Source organism: Caretta caretta, chromosome 3 (assembly GCF_965140235.1).
Source record: "Caretta caretta isolate rCarCar2 chromosome 3, rCarCar1.hap1, whole genome shotgun sequence".
NCBI lineage: Eukaryota > Metazoa > Chordata > Testudines > Cheloniidae > Caretta > Caretta caretta.
In genome coordinates this window covers 6,344,352-6,365,738 of record NC_134208.1, presented here as the reverse complement: position 1 = coordinate 6,365,738, position 21,387 = coordinate 6,344,352, and the positions used below count along the sequence as shown (strand labels likewise).

Below are 21,387 nucleotides of genomic sequence, written 5' to 3'. Positions count from 1 at the left end.
GTGCCGAAGCGGAATGGAGACTTCCCCACCCGTCGCCAGCTGCACCCTGAAAAGCAGGTAGCAGAAGGAAGCGTTTCGAGGAACAGATGGAGACATTTCACTGGCACGAAACTGAGAAGCGGGAGGATGGCTCCAGCCCACTGCGGCTCTTGGGAAGCAGCTGTACTTGTTAGGAACGGGCCCGGAGACGAGCAAATGTCTCCTTCTGCCGGGACGTGCTGTCGCGAGCTGGCCTAGTGCGCGTGGCTGGGTCTCCCCCTTGTGCCCAGCCTCAGCCACGGGGCTAGCTGCCCAGCTCCCCCCCTTGCCTCATGCCTGGCCCGGCTCTCCGGCCCACCCCACCTCATCCCCCCAAACGCTGCTCCCTCGGTGTCCCCTGGTCGTGTTCCCTGTGACCACCACTGCCCCCTCGCCGCCTCCAGCATCTCCCACGTGCCTCCAGCGGAAGCCTCTCTCTCCGCTCCCTCCTCCGCTGGCTCGCCTGGCGATTCCCTCCGCTCCTGCCTGCTCTCGGCCCCTCTGCAAAGCGCGTCCCTCCATCAGCCAGCCCTGGCTCAACCCCCACGGGTCCCTTCTCCTCCACTGCCGGCAAACGCCTCCCCGCCCCATGTCCCCGCCGGCTTCCTCCATTGCAGGTGTCTCCCCTCTTCCTTCAGCTCTGCCCTGGCCCTGGGCGATTCCTACGCCCCTAATCTCGCTGCCTTTGACTCCCCCTAACACCTTCCTTTGTCTTGACTCCCTCCTGCTTCTCCACTTGCTGTCCCGTCCCCCTTCTCCAGGTCCCTTCTCAACAGCTGGGCCCCCTACTCCTCCTTCACACCCCTCCTCAGTATACCCGGCTCAGCCCATTCAGGGCACCCCATGGGCAGGTGGAACTAGCTGGCACTGATTCGGAATTGTGATCATTCTGAGAAAAAAGAAAGAAAGAAAGAAAGAAAGAAAGAAGGCCATTGCATCGATGCATGAAGGCCAGATCCCCAGCTGGTGTACATCCATTGACAGTGACAGAGCTGCACTGATTTACACCCACGGAGAAACTCTCTCTGATTGTATCCCCCCCCTCAGCCCTGTGGATGTCACTTACCTTCCTCCGGGACAGGGGCCGTGTCCATTCAACATTCAGCGCAACGTGGGGTCCGATCCCAACCTGGGCCGCTGGGATACGCATAATAAATAATAGTGATATCCCCTGCTACCAGCCACGCCCGTGCCCTGACTGTTCGGCCGGCCAGGCTTTGTATCCGTGCTTTGCCCTGCTCATTTGCTGCTGTGTTGCCAATAACAGCTGAGCACTGTGCAACCATCGGCAGCACATTCTGCAACGTCGGCATCACGCTCCGGGCTGTGGATTGCTGCCCAGCGTTAGCTACCCGAGGGCAGGGCCTTTCGTCCCTGTCAGGGAAATAGCTGGCAACTAGCCACATGCCAACAGCCCTGCCTTTGAGGTACAGAGAACACACCTTCTTCACTGCTGCTGGTCGTTTCTTGGCCCAGGAGTCCTGCTTCTTATAGTTTCCTCTGTCTGATGCTCCCGCTTCGCCTGCAGTGACGTGTTCTTTTCCGACAGCTCCTTCATGCATCGCCCCTCTCCCCTCCCGGGGTGAAGAGTGTCAGGGTATAAACAGCAGCAACCAGCTGGGTTTGGTGTGGCAGGCAGGACAGTGGCTGTGCACTGGAGTGTAATGTCATTCTAGGAGTTTCTCGTCACGTTATAAAAACTAGAGATGGAAAAGACCTAGGAGTTCGCCCCGTCCATCTCCCCCGGCCAGGGCAGGGGCGCAGTGGAGCCATTTCAGTGCCACAGAACTTGCTTCGTGAGGTTTTTGTGGACAGAGGCTCATTCAGAGGTCCATATCCACAGGTTTTGTAGCTTCAGCAATGCACAAAGCGTGCTAGCCAGAGCACTCGGACACATCAGAACCCAGAAGTCTCATGTACTAAGGCTTCACTTGGAATAATGCTGTGTTCAAGATGGAGAAGATCTGTTTGGTCACCTGTAGCCCCTTCCCCTTGGCCCCCTTTGGTAGCTGGAATCCAGCTACTCCCTTGCATAACATGGACCTTAGCTGGGATCCAGCCATCCCCTTGCAGAACAATGCAGTGCATGCACCTTAGCTGGGATCCAGCCATCCCCTTGCAGAATAATGCAATTAATGCACCTTAGCTGGGATCCAGCCATCCCCTTGCAGAACAATGCAGTGCATGCACCTTAGCTGGGATCCAGCCATCCCCTTGCAGAACAATGCAATTAATGCACCTTAGCTGGGATCCAGCCATCCCCTTGCAAAACAATGCAGTGCATGCATCTTAGCTGGGATCCAGCCATCCCCTTGCTGAACAATGCAATTAATGCACCTTAGCTGGGATCCAGCCATCCCCTTGCTGAACAATGCAATTAATGCACCTTAGCTGGGATCCAGCCATCCCCTTGCAAAACAATGCAGTGCATGCATCTTAGCTGGGATCCAGCCATCCCCTTGCTGAACAATGCAATTAATGAACCTTAGCTGGGATCCAGCCATCCCCTTGCTGAACAATGCAATTAATGCACCTTAGCTGGGATCCAGCCATCCCCTTGCTGAACAATGCAATTAATGCACCTTAGCTGGGATCCAGCCATCCCCTTGCAAAACAATGCAGTGCATGCATCTTAGCTGGGATCCAGCCATCCCCTTGCTGAACAATGCAATTAATGCACCTTAGCTGGGATCCAGCCATCCCCTTGCTGAACAATGCAATTAATGCACCTTAGCTGGGATCCAGCCATCCCCTTGCAAAACAATGCAGTGCATGCATCTTAGCTGGGATCCAGCCATCCCCTTGCTGAACAATGCAATTAATGCACCTTAGCTGGGATCCAGCCATCCCCTTGCTGAACAATGCAATTAATGCACCTTAGCTGGGATCCAGCCATCCCCTTGCTGAACAACGCAATTAATGCACCTTAGCTGGCATCCAGCCATCCCCTTGCAGAACAATGCAATTAATGCACCTTAGCTGGCATCCAGCCATCCCCTTGCAGAACTATGCAATTAATGCACCTTAGCTGGGATCCAGCCATCCTCTTGCAGAACAATGCAGTGCATGTGTCTTAGAGGAAATCCAGCCTCACCCTTTCCAAAGGTGGCTTGATTGTGAGCAATATCAGAATTTTCAGTATTTGAACTCTTGTGATTGGTCAGCTGAGTCACATGGTATTTTTTCTGTCCCTCCATTGGATAATGGCACAAATTCTCCTGTGTGCAAAAGAATTGGAGATTTGGTTTGAATGATGTGACTTTGAAATTTCCTTTTGCACCAGGGTCCAGGCTAGCCTGAGTCGGTGGGGCCAGCGCCCAACAGTGAATACGAACTGGAGCGGATGGTGAGGCATTATTTTTTAGTAGCATTGGCCCAACTCTGCTTTAATTCCTGCTTCTGCATGGGCCCCCAAATAATCCAGTCTTGGCAAGAATCCCCATCTGTCACTGAGTCCTCTCCCTGCTGCGCGTCAGGGGGAATAGCGACCATCAACCACTTACTCTGCTCCAGGGAGTTCTCTCTCCCTAGGCTGATCGATCCTTCTCCTGCCTCATTATCGGAGGTGATTTACGTTTCAGGCCGAGACATTTGGCTTTAATTCGAACTAGGACAAGCGAGAGCTGGTCGCTGGTCATCAGCCTGGGTTGTTTCCCTTAATGCTAGTGAAAGGTAATGGGTTGGCTGTCCCAGCGACTGAGCACACGCAATTGTAGGGTAAGCGTTTCACACTTCCGTGTACTGCAACTTCACCATGAATGGCTTGCTATAGGGTCACTTGGTCTCCAGGGCCTCTCTGGGATTGTCATTGTCTTCTTCCACCTCTCTTCGACAGGGTCAGTGGTCTAGTGGCTGGGGGGAAGCAGTAGAAGTGATATGTGTTGATTTTAGTGGGGCTTTCGACACAGTCATTCAAGACATTCTCATAAGCAAATTAGGGAAATGTGATCTAGGTGAAATTACTATGATGTGGGTATACAACTGATTGACAGAGTGTAGTCAAAGAGTTAGTTATCAGTGGTTCACTGTCAAACTGGGAGGGCGTATCTCGTGAGGACCGACGGGTCAGCCCTGGGTCTGGTACTATTTAATATTTTCATGAATGATTTGGACAATGCAGTGGAGAGTAGGTTTATGAAATTTGCCGATGACACCTCGCCGGGAGAGGTTGCATACACTTTGGTGGACAGGATTAGAATTCGAAACGACCTTGGCAAATTGAAGAATTGGTCTGAAGTCACCAAGATGAAATTCAATACAGACAGGTGCAAAGTGCTCTAAAGAAAACGTCAAATGCACAACTCCAAACTGGGGAATAACGGGCTATGAGGCAGTGTTGCTGCAAAGGGCTTGCGGGGGTTATAGTGGGTCACAAATTGCATATGAGCCAACGATGTGATACAGTTATGAAAAAGGCTAATATCCTTCTGGGGTGTATTAACAGAAGAGTCACATGTAGGACACGGGAGGTAACTGTCCCGCTCTGCTCTCAGCTGGAGCACCGTGTCCAGTTCTGGGTGCGATGCGTTAATAAAGGTGTGGACAAATTGGAGAGAGTCCAGAGAAGAGCAATAGAAATGACCAAAGGGTTAGAAAACCTGACCTGTGAGGAAATGTTAAAAAAAAGGACATGTTTTGCCTTGAGAAAAGACCACTGAGCGGGAGACCTGACAACAGTCTTCAACTATGTGAAGGGCTGTTATAGAGAGGGTGGTGAACAATTGTTCTCCGTGTCCACTGAAGGCAGGACAAGAAGTAATGGACTTAATCTGCAGCAAGGGAGATTTAGCTTAGACATCAGGAAAAAGCTTGCTAACTCTTAGGGGAATTAAACTCTGGAACAGGCTTCCAAGGGAGGTTGTGGAATCCCTGTCATGGGAGGTTTTTAAGAACAGGATGGACAAACTCCTGTCAGGGGTAGTCTGGGTTTACTAGGTCCTGTCTCAGCACAGCGGGCTGCGTTAGATAACCTCTCAAAGTCCCTTGCAGCCCTGCCTTTCTGTGATGCCATGAAAACACTTCCCCTGGGCGTCGTGGGAAAACAATTCGTCTTGGGCAGCTGCTGTGTGAGTTAGCTGCTGCCCTCCACCCCAGAGGTGGCTGCACCTCAGTGGTATAGTTGGTGAATCATTTAGTTGGTGAATCATTTTTCATCTGTGTGTGCTTCCTGGTTCTGCCATGCCCCGTCATAAGAAATCAAGGCAGTTGTGACTCACAGTCAACTTTGGCATTGCAGGGGTTTGTTATAAAGGGGCACTGCAAAGATTTTGTTCAGGGGAAAAGTCTCACTGGGGGGCCATATTGTAAAGCCCATGGACTGACAAGCAGCTACTGACACAGATAATGCCCTTCGAGGACACAAGGGTATTTGTGTGTGACACTGCTCACCCATGGCAGTAAAGGGCTCACAACCTAGCCCATAGTGATGGATGCATGATGCATAGATCTGCAGACTTAGAAAATTGTACCCACCTGTACAGTGCACACTGGTTTATTATTGTAGGGCTGCCGACAAAGGCGCAACAGTGCACGCTGCTTTGTCATGGTCGGGTTGCTTTTGAGGGCCGGGTTGTGATCCGTCTGTAGGGCTGATTGCAAGTGCATAGCTGTCTGCACTTCCTTGCTATTGTAGGGTTGCTTGCGAGCGCTAGGCTGTGCCCATTGGCTTGTTTATTGTAGGGTTGCTGAGGAAGGCTGGGAAATGCACCATTTTGTCCTTCTGCATAAAACCCCAAATCCAAAGCCATAGCCGGGGGCTTTGGCTGAACTGACTAAAAAGAAGAGGGGAGAAAATCAAGGTTTGGAGGATCACAGTGGGTCAGACTTTCGGCCGTAGTTTCCCAGCGCAGGAAGGATCTGGCCTGGGGCAGGTGAGGAGGGTGGGGGAGCTGGGTGTGTAGGTCCCAGGTGGAAAGTAATGAGCAGATAAGAAAGCCCTGGGTGGAGGAGATCTGATTCTGCATGAATGAGAGTGCTATAGAGCAGCCATCAAGTTACACCGGCCTGGCAGCTGGCGGGATGCGTGAGTGTAGCAGCTAAGCATGGTGGGATCACGACTGCTCCTATATCTCTGCCCACGGCTGTAATGCCGTGTGCTGGAGGGTGCAGGCCCAGCTGGCTTGCTCCGCTCCCGGTCAGGACACGGGCACTCACAGCCTCATGCTGTGTGTCGGGTCAGGTCGCAGCCCAGGCCCCGGGGCAGAGGGAACTGGGACCTTTACACTGTACGGGTGAAGCGAGCAGGGCCAGGGTGCTGCAGCGTCTCTGTGCTCCGGACGGCCGCAGCGTCTCAGGGGAGCGGCGCCCAGCCGGCTGAGCGAGCCCACGTCATGCCCGCCTGCCCCGACAGGCCCGTCTGGAGCACACGCCTGCTTCCCAGGCTGGCTTGCCCATGCCGCCGTCCCAGGCTGCCGGCGCGGGGCGGAATTGCGGAGCCTCTCTCCTCTCTCCAGTGAGCTGGAGCACAGGCCTGAGGGCAGTGGTTCGAATTCCCACCAGTAAACATGGCATGGGACAGGATTCCTGCTGGGGGGTGCTTCGGGGATCTCCTGTGTGCCGGCTTCCCCGCCGCACCCATGTTGGATGCCCTCTCCTTCCCTGCCCTTCCACCATCCCACCCCATCTCATGTGCTTTTTCCCTGCCTCTCCCCCACTGGCCCCAGGCCAGGTTCCCCACCCACCCCCTTGCTGACCTCTCCCTACCACCCTTCCCGCCCAACTTGGTTCATATGCTGTGGGGGTCCTGGCCCCTGGGGTGATTGCTGAGAGCCCAGCTGTCTTGCTGTCCTGTCCCCTGCCCAGCCTGAGCCAGGGTTGTTCCTTCTTCATTCATCCACCTGTGTCTTTGTCCCTGCAGGATAGTGATGCTGTGCTCTTAGCAGCGCCGTGCCCCTCAGGATGTCGGGAATCCCGGAGGCCCTGACCCGGCTGCGGGGGAGCTCACTCCGGAGTCTGGGTGGGACCCTGGACCCCACCATGGTGTCCATGCCCATTGACCTGGAGAAGGAGGAAGTGCGGATTCTCAAAGTGTGTTTTCACAGCAACAGCTTCAACATGGGGAAGAACTTCAAGCTGGTGAAATGCTCCGTCTTGACCGAGATCCGGGTAAGTGGGGCGGGATGCAGGGTCGTGACGGACATCTGGGTCAGCGGGGCGGGATGCAGGGTCGTGACGGACATCTGGGTCAGCGGGGCGGGATGCAGGGTCGTGACGGAGATCTGGGTCAGCAGGGCAGGATGCAGGGTCGTGACGGACATCTGGGTCAGCGGGGCGGGATGCAGGGTCGTGACGGAGATCTGGGTCAGCAGGGCAGGATGCAGGGTCGTGACGGACATCTGGGTCAGCGGGGCGGGATGCAGGGTCGTGACGGAGATCCGGGTCAACGGGGCGGGTTGCAGGGTTGTGATGCAGATCCGAGTCAGTGGGGTGGGATGCAGCGTCGTGATGGAGATCCGGGTCAGTGGGGTGGATGCAGTGTCGTGATGGAGATCTGGATCAGCAGGGCAGGATGCAGGGTCGTGACAGACATCTGGGTCAGCAGGGCGGGTTGCAGGGTTGTGGTGGAGATCCGGGTCAGTGGGGTGGGATGCAGCGTCGTGGTGGAGATCCAGGTCAGTGGGGTGGGATGCAGTGTCGTGATGGAGATCTGGATCAGCAGGGCAGGATGCAGGGTCGTGACAGACATCTGGGTCAGCAGGGCGGGTTGCAGGGTTGTGGTGGAGATCCGGGTCAGTGGGGTGGGATGCAGCGTCGTGGTGGAGATCCAGGTCAGTGGGGCGGGATGCAGAGTCGTGACAGAGATCCGGGTCAGTGGGGCAGAAGCTGCCTCATCTAGATTTCCTCAAGCCCAGACCTGGTACACACTGCTGTGCCCTGTTGCTCCCTGATGTAACAGACAGTGGCTGCATATATATGGCAGCCTGAATTGAACCTGGGACCTTCAGTCCCAAAGCCAAAGGCCTTGGCCACTTGGGCTAAAGAAGCAACTTGCTGCAGCCTGAGCCGCGGGCTGTTGTAGTGATTGAGGCCAGCCACTAGCGGAGGACAGCCTCATGCACGGAGCGGTGTATTGCACGGAGGCTGAAGGTGCAGTAAGGCGGGATGTCCCCACTGGTCTCGTCACTTGATTGGCGCCTGAGTCGGCTCCCCGGCTGATGGCCCCGGTGAGACTACAGCTGCGGCATGGCCCGCTGGGAAAATCTGGTGTGGGCAGCCAGGAGCTGGGCCTGGTTCCTTGCCTGTGGTTCAGTGGGTTGTTCTGTGTGGGATGCTGGAGTGAGTCACCGAGATTCTGCTGGGATTTCGGTTCCCTTTTCAGGGCTGTTCTGGAGCGTGGCCCCCGCAAGGGCAGGGAGAAAGCTGTCACGCCAGGGCCAGTCATGTAGCCATTGCAGGGAACACTGGGGCTGGGGCAGCTCTTGGGCATGTCCTTGTGCTCTGCGCAGCAGACACGTCCTTCCTGTTGCTCTGGAGGTATTAACGCTCGGTGTTGTTTGCTGCTGCTGGCTCTAAGGCCAGGGGTGCAGCCAAGGTGCTAGGCTGGGTGAGGAGTGTGGAGACGCAGCTGTGTCCAGGTCTGTGGCATTAACTCTTTCCCTGCTAAAGCATGCCGGGAGGTGTCTTTGGCAGCACAAGGAGCAGTACTGAAGTGGCTGAGGCAGAAAAGCGGAGCGATCGTAGGCTCGTCAACTGTGCCGTGCTCTGTGCTGAGCTGCAGTGGACCCCATGGCTGCTGTCTGGTTTACAGAGACGGGTAATTGTGACGGACCCGAGATCAAACCTGAGGTCTTAGGGACGTACAGTAGAACCTCAGCATTATGAATGGACTGGTCCATCACACACCCCATCTGGAACCAGAAGTACGCAATGAGGCAGCAACAAAGACCAAAAAAAAAAAGCAAATACAGGACAGTCCTGTGTTAAACCTAAACTACTAACGAAAAAAGGGAAGGAGATCAGGAAAAAACTTGCTAACTCTTAGGGAAATTAAACTCTGGAACAGGCTTCCAAGGGAGGTTGTGGAATCCCTATCATGGGAGGTTTTTAAGAACAGGCTGGACAAACTCCTGTCAGGGGTAGTCTGGGTTTACTTGGTCTGGGTTTTAAAAAAAAAAGGAAGGAAACTGTTTCTTTGCTTGTTTGCTTTAAATTAAGATAGTTAAAAGCAGCATTTTCCTTCTGCATAGTAAAGTTTCAAAGCTGTACTAAGTCAATGTTCAGTTGTAAACTTTTGAAAGAACCATAACGTTTTGTTCAGAGTTACCAACATTTTGGAGTGACGAACAACCTCCCTTCCTGAGGTGTCTCTAACGCTGAGGTTCTCCTGTAGTTCACGGGACTGTACTGTCTTTGGGGGGTTTTTTTTTGGCTTTGCTGCTGCCTGATTGCGTACTTCTGGTTCCAGAGGGGGGCGTGGGGCTGACCGGTCATTTCATAACTCTGGTGTTGGTCACTCTGAGGTGCTGCTGTACTTGGGTGGCTGGCCTGTCCCTCTGCCGCCATGCAACATTGCTAGTTTTAGCATGCTCACTCCATCAAAGCCAGAGCATGTCTGTCGACCCGAGCCGGCAATGACATCTCCCAGCTGCAGTGCAGATGGACCCTTAGAGGAATCCCATCCGACTCCTCAGCCACAGGGCTCACCAGCTTCTGAGGGTCCATCTACCTCTGGACCTCTAAGGACCATGGACCTCAAAGGGTCCATCGACCTCTGCCGTGCTGGTAACGCAGGGCAGCAAGGCAGTTTCGGTAGACGGTGGAGCTGTTGGGGAGGCAGGGCTGGAGAGTCGGGTGCGGGGATCATGGGCTGATTTTCAGAAGAGCTGAGCACTCTCCTGTCCCTTTGAAGTCCATGGGAGCTGCAGGGACTCAGCACCTCTGCGAATCCGGCGAATAGTGCTTCCCCCCAAGCCCCAAAGAAGTCAGTGGAAGCTGCAGGTGCTCAGACCCGCTGCTGATCGGGCTTCCTGCTTAGTTTGGCTCCACGGGGGCTTTGTCCCGGAGCTGCTTTGCAGACCCCCAGAGCCAGAGCTGACCCCGCATCTCATCCCTCGTGGTGTTGGGACATGCCAGGAATTCCATGAGCTGGGCCCTCTTAGGCAATGAAGTCTGGAGGCAACCCAGGGTGTGCAGCTGTGTATAATACCGACCCTGGAGGCCTCTCCTGGTTGGTGAAGCAACACAGACCCTTGGATCTCCAGGTCAGCAGTTCAAATCCTCCCATTGGGTCAGCAGTGAGTGGCAGTCGCTGTTGTGATGTCCCCAGCCGCTGATCTGTCTCTTATCGGCAGCCTGGGCAAAGCCTGGCTAGGTCAGGGAGCTGGAGCTCAGCTCTCCAGATGAGGCAGGTGTCACAGCATGGGTGGTGCTGGCTGTTCTGTACCTATCCTGCCATCAGTTCCCCAGGACTGTGAGCCCATCAGCTAGAAATCCACTTAGCTGGTCTACAGAGCCCACTTCCCACCAGCCCACTTCCTGACCAAGAGGGACGGTTGATGCATTTGTAGATCTTTGGGCTCATTGCGAGCGGTGGACCACGATTGATGATTATTATTTATCTCTGCCCGGTGTCCTAGCACTTCCCAAACACTTAGGCTCAGTCCCTGCTCTGAGGAGCTCTCAGGCTGAAGACAGAGGCCAGTGGGATGACAAGAGGCAATTTACATACAATTGCTGTGCAGACCCACAAGCTGCCCTGTAGGCAGGGCAGGGGCCGGCTCTCAAAAGGACCTACACGTGGGCAGGGTGGGGGCCTGGCAGATGAGCGCAGGGAGTTGTGTGGAGCACAGGGGCTGTGTGGAAGAAGGCAGGGGGGTGACTGTGCACCGGGGCGGGTGAGATTGGGGGCACTGGCAGAGCTGGGGGGATGGGCAGCAGCGTGAAGCTTGACTCGAGAGAAGCTGCTTGGGGAAGAGGAACGTTCCCGCCTCTTGTGCGGAGACGAGGCCATGTAACCCAGAGTGAGCGAGAGTTACATTTGGGCTTGGTCGGCTGCTGCCCCGTATGCCCCCGGACGCGTGCGGGTCTGGAGCAAGTTGCCCCTTGTGGCAATCAGCTGTTTTGCCAGTGGTGGAAGCAGCCACCTGTTGGAATAGATGAGAATTGGCCTAATAGAAACAGAGGGGGTGAGAGCATCCAAGACCCCTTGGCCTTTGGAGGGTCCTCAGGGTGATCCCCAGCCCTCCCTTGGCAGTCATTCGTGGGTGGGTTCCCCTGGTTGCTCCCTTGTCTCCGAGCTGCTCTGTCTGCTGTGCACCCCTCAGCATGCACCTTGGCATCATTAGCTCTCCCCAAGCCTCACAACCGCCGGCCCGAAGGAGCAGACCCAGCTTGGGGCCCCGGAGACCCAGGAGATGAGCCTGGAAGGCAGCGAGACTCAGACTCTGCCTGCCCTCTGGGAGAGGCTCGTCCCACGTATGAGGGGGAGCCCATCAGTCTGGGTGTTCCCCACTGATCGCAGCTGCAATGCCAGGGTATAACAGGGTGGTCTGGCCCCTTTAAGAATTGTAGAGGGTGAGGTAGAGCTCCCCTCTCTCTCAGCCAGCAGGGATGAGCCCCGGACCCAGGGTGGCTCCTAATGTGTCTCTTTCCTCCCAAGAGGAGAGAGATCAGCAGGGAAGAAAGCGGCCTTTGACCTCCCCCAGCCCAGGGAGGGGAAGACAAGCTGGCCTGAGGCTGCACCCTCAGACCTCAGGTGGAGGGCAGTGGGACTCCTGCCCCGGTGAGATGAAGGGCTGGGACTGTGAGGCTAGACAGTCTGCAGTTGATAAGGTACGGAATAAATAAGACCCCATGAAAGGGGAATCTTATTGCAAGAGTGCTGGTCCTAATGTCAATTATTGCAAAGCACCTGGGAGGGAAACTGAGGCAGAGCTGCTGTAGAGCCATCCCTGGCCATGAGGGGGTGCCCTGGGGGCAGCAGCCTGGCCACACAGGGTGTAGAGAGAGATGACTCCTGACCTGTTTAGGTGTTTGTAGAGGAGGGCTGGGCCATTGACTTGATCTTTGAACTGGCGTGGTTGGTGGTGAAGATCAGGAAGCACTGGGGAAACATCCCCTGCTTAGCAGAGGGGCTGCAATGTGATATGCTTCCAGGGGGCACCATCTGGGTCAGCCCCTGGGCAGCACCTCGCAACTATCTCATCTAGAGGTGACCAACCCACAGCTCGGTCCTCATCCTGCAGGAAAGGGCAGAGATTCTGAGACGTGGGAGGAAAAAGACATTCTCCAGGGCTGTCGGTGGCTAGACAAAGAAGTTCCCCGCGAGAGATTAACACAGCTGGCTGTGGACCCCGGGAGTCTTGGGGCACGGTCCTGTGTTTTAACGACAAGGCAACAAGTTGTGGTTACACCTTAGGTGTCCTGACCTTCAGCCTGTCACTCTAATCCCCAGTCCTGCTGCCTCCCTGCTCTTGGGATAGGCCCCGGGAGACCTGATTCCCAGGCCACTTCTCGGGCCAGCAGCCTGCGCACTGAGCTCTGGCGTCCTACACGGGGAGAGGATGCAGACCTGGGAGACTGGCTGGGAGAAATGTAGTAAGCCAGAAAGCAGCAGGATGTGTTGAATCAAGGGACCTGAGCGCTGTTGGAAGGGGCTGGGGCGGAGTACACGACGGACTGGGGAACAGATACGCAGCGGCTGCTGTGCTTGCCCTGGAAGACGGAGGATCTGCTGCCACAGCGAGCCGGGGGGACTGGGGAAAAGGCGCCTTCAAATGAAAACATCGGGGGGACGGAGAGAAACAGAGGAAAATCTCCGCAGATGGCCCGGCTGCTGGGGGACAGGGAGTCTGAGCTGTCACACTGCTGAGTGCTCTGTCGGTGGCTCGTGAGCTGATCCGAGACTGGATTCTCTGCCCACACCCCTGAGATGCAGCAGTGGCTCCAGTGTCCCCAAGCCGGCGCGGGAGGGGAACTAGGCCGCTGGATTTTCATCCTTCATCAGGATCCACCAGGTAGCTCGGCCGAGTCCTTCCGAGGCCGGGGGTTGTTGGTGAACCGTTCACTGAGGGTATGTTTGCACCGCACTGTAAACCTGGGCTGGTGGATCGGGTGTTTCCCAGGCCACCCTCGAGCGTCCACACTGCCTGGGCTTACAATTGCTGGACCTCGGTCCAGGGGGGCCGTGGCCTCCCCACTTTTTAGCATGGGCGTAGTTTGGGGGGAAGGGGGCTGCGTTGCCCCCCCCCCCCCAGACTGCAAGCCCCGGGCTGGTGTGGAGCAACGCCGGCAGGGGCTAAGCTTTGTGGCGGGGGAGGTGATCAGCTCCCCCGCCGCGAAGCACAGCCCCTGCCGGTGGTGACAGCCTCTTCCCCGTGCGGGGACTGAGGTGGGCCTTAGGCCCCTCCATTGCTGCAAGTCCCTGCTCCTCTCTGTGGCCCCGTCCCTGCCCCTCCTCCCCCCTCCCGAGGCCCCGCCTAGGCCATGGTAAGAGCTGCCCTGGGAGCCCGGACCACTGTGGGGAGACCAGAACCCTCCACCTGCCCTGGTCAGCTTGCCCCGGGGGGCAGGGACATGGGCTGGGGACTGTTTTTGGGTATCCTGGCCTCCTGCTCAGCTCAGATGGAGGGTCCAGGGATCCCCACAGTGGCTCCGGCTCCCTGGGTGGCTCTTACAACGGCCCGGCTCTGGCTTCCGGCCTGGCTGTGGGGGAAGAGGAGAAGTAGGGGGTCAGGGCCCTGGAGAGGTGTGGGGCCCCATGGCCCCCGCACTTCTACCGAGGTTCCGGCACTCCTGCCCCAGTCTCACAGCCATGCTAACGTGTCCACACCGCGCTACACTGACCTTCTGACTTGGCTCTGCAGCTTGAGTTGTGTCCACACTGCAAAATGCCAAGTCTTGGACCCGAGTCGCAGCGGGACTCAGGCTCTGAACCTTGTCCAGTAGCAGAGTCTGAGGATCTGGCTCCTGAGTGCTTGCTGATTTGTGGGTGGACACCAAGGGGGCTTGGGCTCAAATCTGAGTCAGAGCCCAGCACCCAGAGGGTGAAACTTCCCCCAGCACTAGGATGACCAGGTGTCCGGTTTTCGACACCCGATTGAAAAGGAATCGTGGCAGCTCCAGTCAGCACTGCTGACCGGGCCGTTGACTGTCTGGTTGGCGGCACTGCGTAGTGGGGCTGGCAGGCTCCCTGCTAGCCTCCGTGCCGCGTGGCTCCCGGGAAGCAGCCAGCATGTGCCCCCCTCTGGCTCCTATGCATACATTGCCCCTAACTCAAGCGCCACCCTCACAGCTCCCATTGGCTGGGAACCATGGCCAATGGGAGCTGCAGGGGTGGCGCCTGCGGATGGGGCAGCATGCAGAGCCACCTGGCCGCGCCTCTGCATAGGAGCCGGAGGGGGGACATGCCACTGCTTCCGGGAGCTGCTTGAGGTAAGCGCTGCCCAGAGCCTGCACCTCTGACCTCCTCCTGGGCCCCACCCCCTGCCCCAGCCCTGATTCCCCTCCCGCCCTCAGTCCCAGCCCAGAGCACCCTCTTACACCTCAAACCCCTTATCCCCAGCCCCACCCCAGAGCCCATATCCCCAGCCGGAGCCCTCACCACCTGCACCCCAGCCCCTAGCTCCAGCCCTGATCCCCCTCCCGCCCTCCAAACCCCTCGGTCCCAGAACCCTTCCTGCACTCCAAACCCCCCCATCCCCAGCCCCACCCCAGAGTCTGCACTCCCATGCAGAGCCCTTACTCCACCACACCTCAACTCCTTGCCCCAGCCCAGAGCCCCCTCCCGCACTCCGAACCCCTGAGCCACAGCCCTGAGCTCCCTCCTGTATCCCAAATCCTTCATCCCCAGCCCCACATCAGAACCTGCACCCCCAGCCAGAGCCCTCACCCCCCTCTCACATCCCAACCCACTGCCTCAGCCCGGAGCCCCCTCCTGCACTCTGAACTCCTCATTTCTGGCCCCATCCCAGAACCCACACCCCCAGCTGGAGCCCTCCCCCACTCCCGCACCCCTGGTAAAAATGAGCAAGTGACAGAGAAAGGGGAGGATGGAGTGAGCGGGGGCGGGGTCTCAGATTAGGGGTGGGGCAGGGGGCGGGACAAGGGTGTTCAGTTTTGTGCTGTCCCCCTTTGCACAGGGTTGAAATTCACCCCAGGACTACATGCTGTTTGCCATTTCTGTTGTGTGATTGGTCATCCAAGTCAGCTGGTATTGTTCATGCTCCCTGATTGGACAACGTAAGCTTTATAACCGGGACAGCATTGCCTAGAGAAGACCAGGCTTCTGGTGGAGATTTGGGGACAAATCCTCACATGGGCTAAAATGTATGGTTCCTTAGGGATTTGCAGGCATTTCCACCCATTCCTCGGGCGGCCGTTGTTGGAACACAAGTGAATGCTGAATCCTGTGACCCTATGAATCCCAACAAAGCAAATTATTTGCAAAATATTCAAGGATCTGTGTGTGTGTGGGCGGGTGGATTGTTACTATTTTATCACCTCTGTGAAGAATAAAAATCTTAGTGGAGAGTGAGGGCTTCTGAGCCCGCTCTGTCTGCACCCTGGATTTCCTTTTTGCTGTCCCTCCGCGGTTATGAAACTACCGACCCTTTCTGTCCAGGTTTGTGGTTTCTTCTTTGTGATGCAAGGCGGAACAGCCCGAGGGTCGGATCCTGCTGGGTGCGGAGCTCCCTCTGCTCCCTGCCAGCTGCAGCGGGAGCAAGAAGGGCTCAGCATGTCTCAGGATCAGACCGTGTTTCGTGGGACGTCTTCCTTTCAGGCAGGGCACAAAAGAGCCTGGAGGAGGTTGCCGAGCCTTCTAGCCCCGATTTCAGTTGTGCTTCCTTGAGGCAGAGCCGAAGCCGATCCGTCGAGAGACCTGAGCCAAGGGGAGAAGAGAGGCTTTGGCCTGAGCTTTGAAAAGACAGGGAGAGGCCTGGAGATACAGCGAGGCTGCGTCTGATGGCCGGAGCTGCCTAGGAGAAGGCTCTCATGCAGAGAGGGAGGCCGAAGGGACAGAGGGAGGTTGCACTTGTGTTGAAGGTGCTGGCCTGGGAGTGGAGAGATGTGACTTCTGCTCTTGGCTCTCCCATAGATTCCCAGTCCATGGGTTCCCCCCCTGTAACACAGGGGCTAGTGACATGTCTCCGGGGGTGCTGGGCTGGTGCTAGATAATGAGGGTGGGGAAGTTACAAAAACAAGCAAGGATTCCTGGTTTCAGTAGTTTAAGGCGAGGAAAGATGTGGTCCCCCTGGTAACAGGGAGAAGGCAGGCAGATCGCATGAGGAGAATTGCTGGGGTGGGATCCCGGCCCCTGTTGCGTTCCATGGGGCTTGCCATTGACCTCAGTGGGGCCGGGATTTCACCTGTGCCCTTTAGCTGACCTCCGTCCTCTCTCTCCTTGGCTGCACGTCCCCTTTAAGGAGGACGGACTGAGTGTCAGCTGGCTTTGACTCTGTGTTCCGACCTGTCAGGCAGCTTTCCCGGGGGGCTGGGAGTGTGAGGGAAAGCCGGGGAGCCAGCCTCGTGGGCACGGCAGTGTCACTGAGGGGTTCGATGCGTTTCCCGCCCTCGCTCGACTTTCTCGGCCACTCAGGCCCTGTCTCTGTTTGCAGCACCACTTTTTAGCCACTTCAAGCGTGCTGTAAGAACCGGTTAAACCAGACGGCCTTAAATAAGCTGATAGGGCAGAAGAGGTTCGGTCTGAACTGGTTTAGTGCCAGTGTGAATGCGTGGATGCTCCCAGAGCAGGCCAGAGGCCTTGCGAAACCTCCCAGGATGCACCGCTTCCAGGAGCGGAGCTGGGGCTTGTGGAATATATGCCCAGGCGGCACTGCAGCTGGATTCCCAATTCGATGCAACTGCATTGCGGATTCCGTGCCACGGGTCCCATTGCAGCGCGCTGCGTCCCTCCTGTAACGCACCAGGCTCTGGGTGGCTGGCACGCAGCTTTGAACTCCGGCTGCTGCTGCCATGGCTCGGCTGCAAGTCAAGAAGAAGACAGCAGGAAACCCCCCAGAAGCGGGGTGACCCCGTTTCACTCAGCGACCGTGGCGTCTGTGCTTACCCTTCCGTGTCAGGCTCCTTGTCCGGGAACGGGGCCGGGGGCTGGGGAGTATGGCCAGCCATCCCCTGTGCTCAGTTGCGATGCCGACACCTGTCTGGTGGGATCTGCATTAAAGCCGCCTGTTCATCTCATGCAGGCCACAGGGCTTTTGGGGCCTCCCTGGGCAGGATGGGCTCCAGCGCTGTCAGGCTTTGTAGCCCGTTGACATTCCCCTCATCTACCACCCTGCCCGAGAGCAGCAGATTTCAGCCATGGGACTGCAGACGAATGTTGCCATGGAATGAAGAAGAGGACGGACACACGAGGAGAGGGGCGCTCGGGGAACAGTGTGGTTTAGTGGATAGTGTGCTGGCATGGGCCTTAGGACACCTGGGTTCTCGTTCCAGCTTTGCCCCCAGGCTGCTGGGTGACCTTAGACAATCGCTTTACCTCCCGTTCAATAACACTGACCTCCTCGTAGAGCACTCTGAGCTCTCTAGATGAAAAGTGTTATATCAGAGCGAGGTATTATCGTAGGACGGGAAGGGATCTCGAGAGGTCATCTAGTCCAGTCCCCTGCTCTGAGACAGGACTCAGTATTATCTAGACCATGCATCCGATGAAGTGGGCTGTAGCTCACGAAAGCTTTATGCTCTAATAAATTTGTTAGTCTCTAAGGTGACACAAGTCCTCCTTTTCTTTTTGCAGATACAGACTAACACGGCTGCTACTCTGAAATCTAGACCAGTGTTTCTCAACCTATGGGTTGTGACCCCCCCTCTCTTCGGGAAGGGTCATAGGTCAGGTTTAGTGGGGTCACAAGTGCAGGGCCAGCGTTAGGGGGTGGCAAGCAGGGCAATTGCCCAGGGGCCCCGTGAAGCTAATTTACTTACCTCGGCTCCGGGTGGCGGGGAGATTCCTGGAGGCTTCATCACACCACGTAATCTTTCATTAAAGATTAAGTCTGCAGAAGAGAAGAATGAGGGGGGATTTGATAGCTGCTTTCAACTACCTGAGAGGTGGTTCCAGAGAGGATGGCTCTAGACTGTTCTCAATGGTAGCAGATGACAGAACGAGGAGTAATGGTCTCAAGTTGCAGTGGAGGAGGTTTAGATTGGATATTAGGAAAAACTTTTTCACTAAGAGGGTGGTGAAACACTGGAATGCGTTACCTAGGGAGGTGGTAGAATCTCCTTCCTTAGAGGTTTTTAAGGTCAGGCTTGACAAAGCCCTGGCTGGGATGATTTAACTGGGAATTGGTCCTGCTTCGAGCAGGGGGTTGGACTAGATGACCTTCTGGGGTCCCTTCCAACCCTGATATTCTATGATTCTATGATTCTAATCTTTAATTCCTAGAGACTACAGGAGAGTCCTGGAGTGTTGGCAACCAGTGTTGGCCCTGAGCTACCAGGAGCTGAAGTCCAAGCACAAGCTTAAAGTAGGGGGTTGCAATTTCTTTTTAAGTCCCAAGAGGGTGCCCGGCACAAGAAGGCGAAGAAACACTGATCTAGACCATCCCTGGCAGGAGTTTGTCTGAGCTGTTCTTAAAAACTTCCAGTGACAGAGATTCCGCCACCTGCCTGGGTAATTTGTTCCAGTTCTTAACCACCCTGACAGTTCGCAAGTTTTTCCCAATGCCCCTGCTGCAATTTAAGCTCATTGCTTCCTGTCCTGCCCTCAGTGGCTAAGGAGAACAATTTTCCTCTCTCCTCTTTATAACAACTTTTTATGTACTTTAAGACTATTATCGTGTCCCCTCTCAGTCTTCTCTTCTCCGGACTAAACAAACCCAGGTTTTTCAATCTTTCCTGGTAGGCCCTGTTTTCTAGACCTTTAATCATTTTTGTTGCTCTTCTCTGGACTTTCTCCAATTTGTCCACATCTTTCCGGAAATGTGGTGCCCAGAGAAATGGACACAGTACGCGAGTTGAGGCCTAATCAGTGTGAAGTAGAGCGGAAGAATTACTACTTGTGTCTTACTTACAACACTCTGCTAATACATCCCAGAAGGATGTTTGCTTTTTTTGCAACAGCGTTACACTGTTGATTCATATTTAGCTTGTGGTCCACTGTGAGGTCCACGGTAAGGCTTTTGATACTGTCTCACATGACCTCATAACCAAACTAGGAAACAGCCTAGACAAAGCTGCTACACAGTGGGTGCACAGCTGGCCGGAAAACCGTACTCAGACAGTAGTTAGCAATGGCTCACAATCGAGCTGGAAGGGCCTAGCCAGTGGGGTCCCCCAGAGATCTGCCCCACGTCCAATTCTTCATATCTTCATCAATGATTTAGATAATGGCATAGGGAGTACACTTATAAAGTTTGCGGACCATACCAAGCTGGGAGGGGTTGCAAGCGCTTTGGAGGACAGGATCAGTATTTAGAATGATCTGGACAAACTGGAGAAATGGTGTGAAGTAAATAGGATGAAATTCAGTAAGGACAAATGCAAAGTACCCCACTTGTCAGCAAGTTAAGGAAGTATGGGCTGGATGAATGCACTATAAGGTGGGTAGAAAGCTGGCTAGATTGTCGGGCTCAACGGGTAGTGATCAATGGCTCCATGTCTAGTTGGCAGCCGGTATCAAGTGGAGTGCCCCAAGGGTCGGTCCTGGGGCCGGTTTTGTTCAATATTTTCATAAATGATCTGGAGGATGGTGTGGATTGCACTCTCAGCAAATTTGCAGATGATACTAAACTGGGAGGAGTGGTAGATATGCTGGAGGGGAGGGATAGGATACAGAAGGACCTAGACAAATTGGAGGATTGGGCCAAAAGAAATCTGATGAGGTTCAATAAGGATAAGTGCAGGGTCCTGCACTTAGGACGGAAGAACCCAATGCACAGCTACAGACTAGGGACCGAATGGCTAGGCAGCAGTTCTGCGGAAAAGGACCTAGGGGTGACAGTGGACGAGAAGCTGAGTCAGCAGTGTGCCCTTGTTGCCAAGAAGGCCAATGGCATTTTGGGATGTATAAGTAGGGGCATTGCCCGCAGATCGAGGGACGTGATCGTTCCCCTCTATTCGACATTGGTGAGGCCTCATCTGGAGTACTGTGTCCAGTTTTGGGCCCCACACTTCAAGAAGGATGTGGATAAATTGGAGAGAGTCCAGCGAAGGGCAACAAAAATGATTAGGGGTCTGGAACACATGAGTTATGAGGAGAGGCTGAGGGAGCTGGGATTGTTTAGCCTGCAGAAGAGAAGAATGAGGGGGGATTTGATAGCTGCTTTCAACTACCTGAAAGGGGGTTCCAAAGAGGATGGCTCTAGACTGTTCTCAATGGTAGCAGATGACAGAACGAGGAGTAATGGTCTCAAGTTGCAGTGAGGGAGGTTTAGATTGGATATTAGGAAAAACTTTTTCACTAAGAGGGTGGTGAAACACTGGAATGCGTTACCTAGGGAGGTGGTAGAATCTCCTTCCTTAAAGGTTTTTAAGGTCAGGCTTGACAAAGCCCTGGCTGGGATGATTTAACTGGGAATTGGTCCTGCTTCGAGCAGGGGGTTGGACTAGATGACCTTCTGGGGTCCCTTCCAACCCTGATATTCTATGATTCTATGAAAGAGATCTTGGAGTCATCGTGGATAGTTCTCTGAAGACGTCCACGCAGCGTGCAGTGGCAGTCAAAAAAGCGAACAGGATGTTAGGAATAATTAAAAATGGGATAGAGAGTAAGACAGAGAATATCTTATTGCCTTTATATAAATCCATGGTACACCCACATCTTGAATACGGTGTACAGATGTGGTCTCTTCATCTCAAAAAGGATATACTGGCATTCAAAAAGGTTCAGAGAAGGCAACTAAAATGATGAGGGGTTTGGAACGGGTCCCATGTGAGGCGAGATTAAAGAGGCTAGGACTTTTCAGCTTGGAAAAGAGGAGACTAAGGGGGGGATATGATAGAGGTCTATAAAATCATGAATGGTGTAGAGAAAGTGAATAAGGAAAAGTTATTTACTTGTTCCCATAATATAAGAACTAGGGTCCACCAAATTAAGTTAATGGGCAGCAGGTTTAAAACAAATAAAAGGAAGTTCTTCTTCACACAGCGCACAAGTCAACCTGTGGAACTCCTTGCCTGAGGAGGTGGTGAAAGCTAGGACTATAACAGGGTTTAAAAGAGAACTGGATAAATTCATGGAGGCTAAGTCCATTAATGGCTATTAGCCAGGATGGGTAAGGAATGGTGTCCCTAGCCTCTGTTTGTCAGAGGGTGGAGATGGATGACAGGAGAGAGATCACTTGATCATTACCTGTTAGGTTCACTCCCTCTGCGGGGCACCTGGTATTGGCCACTGTCCAAAGACAGGATACTGGGCTGGATGGACCTTTGGTCTGACCCAGTATGGCTGTTCTTATGTTCTAAGCCCGGGGA

At 54.9% G+C, this 21,387-nt stretch overlaps 1 protein-coding gene across 6 annotated transcripts in view; it reads left to right on the top strand.

The window, feature by feature from the left end:
* The window catches only part of PTK2B (protein tyrosine kinase 2 beta), a 113,765-nt gene that overhangs the window by 52,675 nt on the left and 39,703 nt on the right, over positions 1–21,387 (top strand). For all 6 annotated transcript variants that reach the window (XM_048845875.2, XM_048845874.2, XM_048845871.2 and 3 more), the window contains exon 2: positions 6,875–7,122. In XM_048845875.2, the coding sequence (XP_048701832.1) occupies positions 6,916–7,122 (207 nt within the window). In that variant the 5' untranslated portion in view covers positions 6,875–6,915. The remainder of the gene's footprint in view (positions 1–6,874; positions 7,123–21,387) is intronic.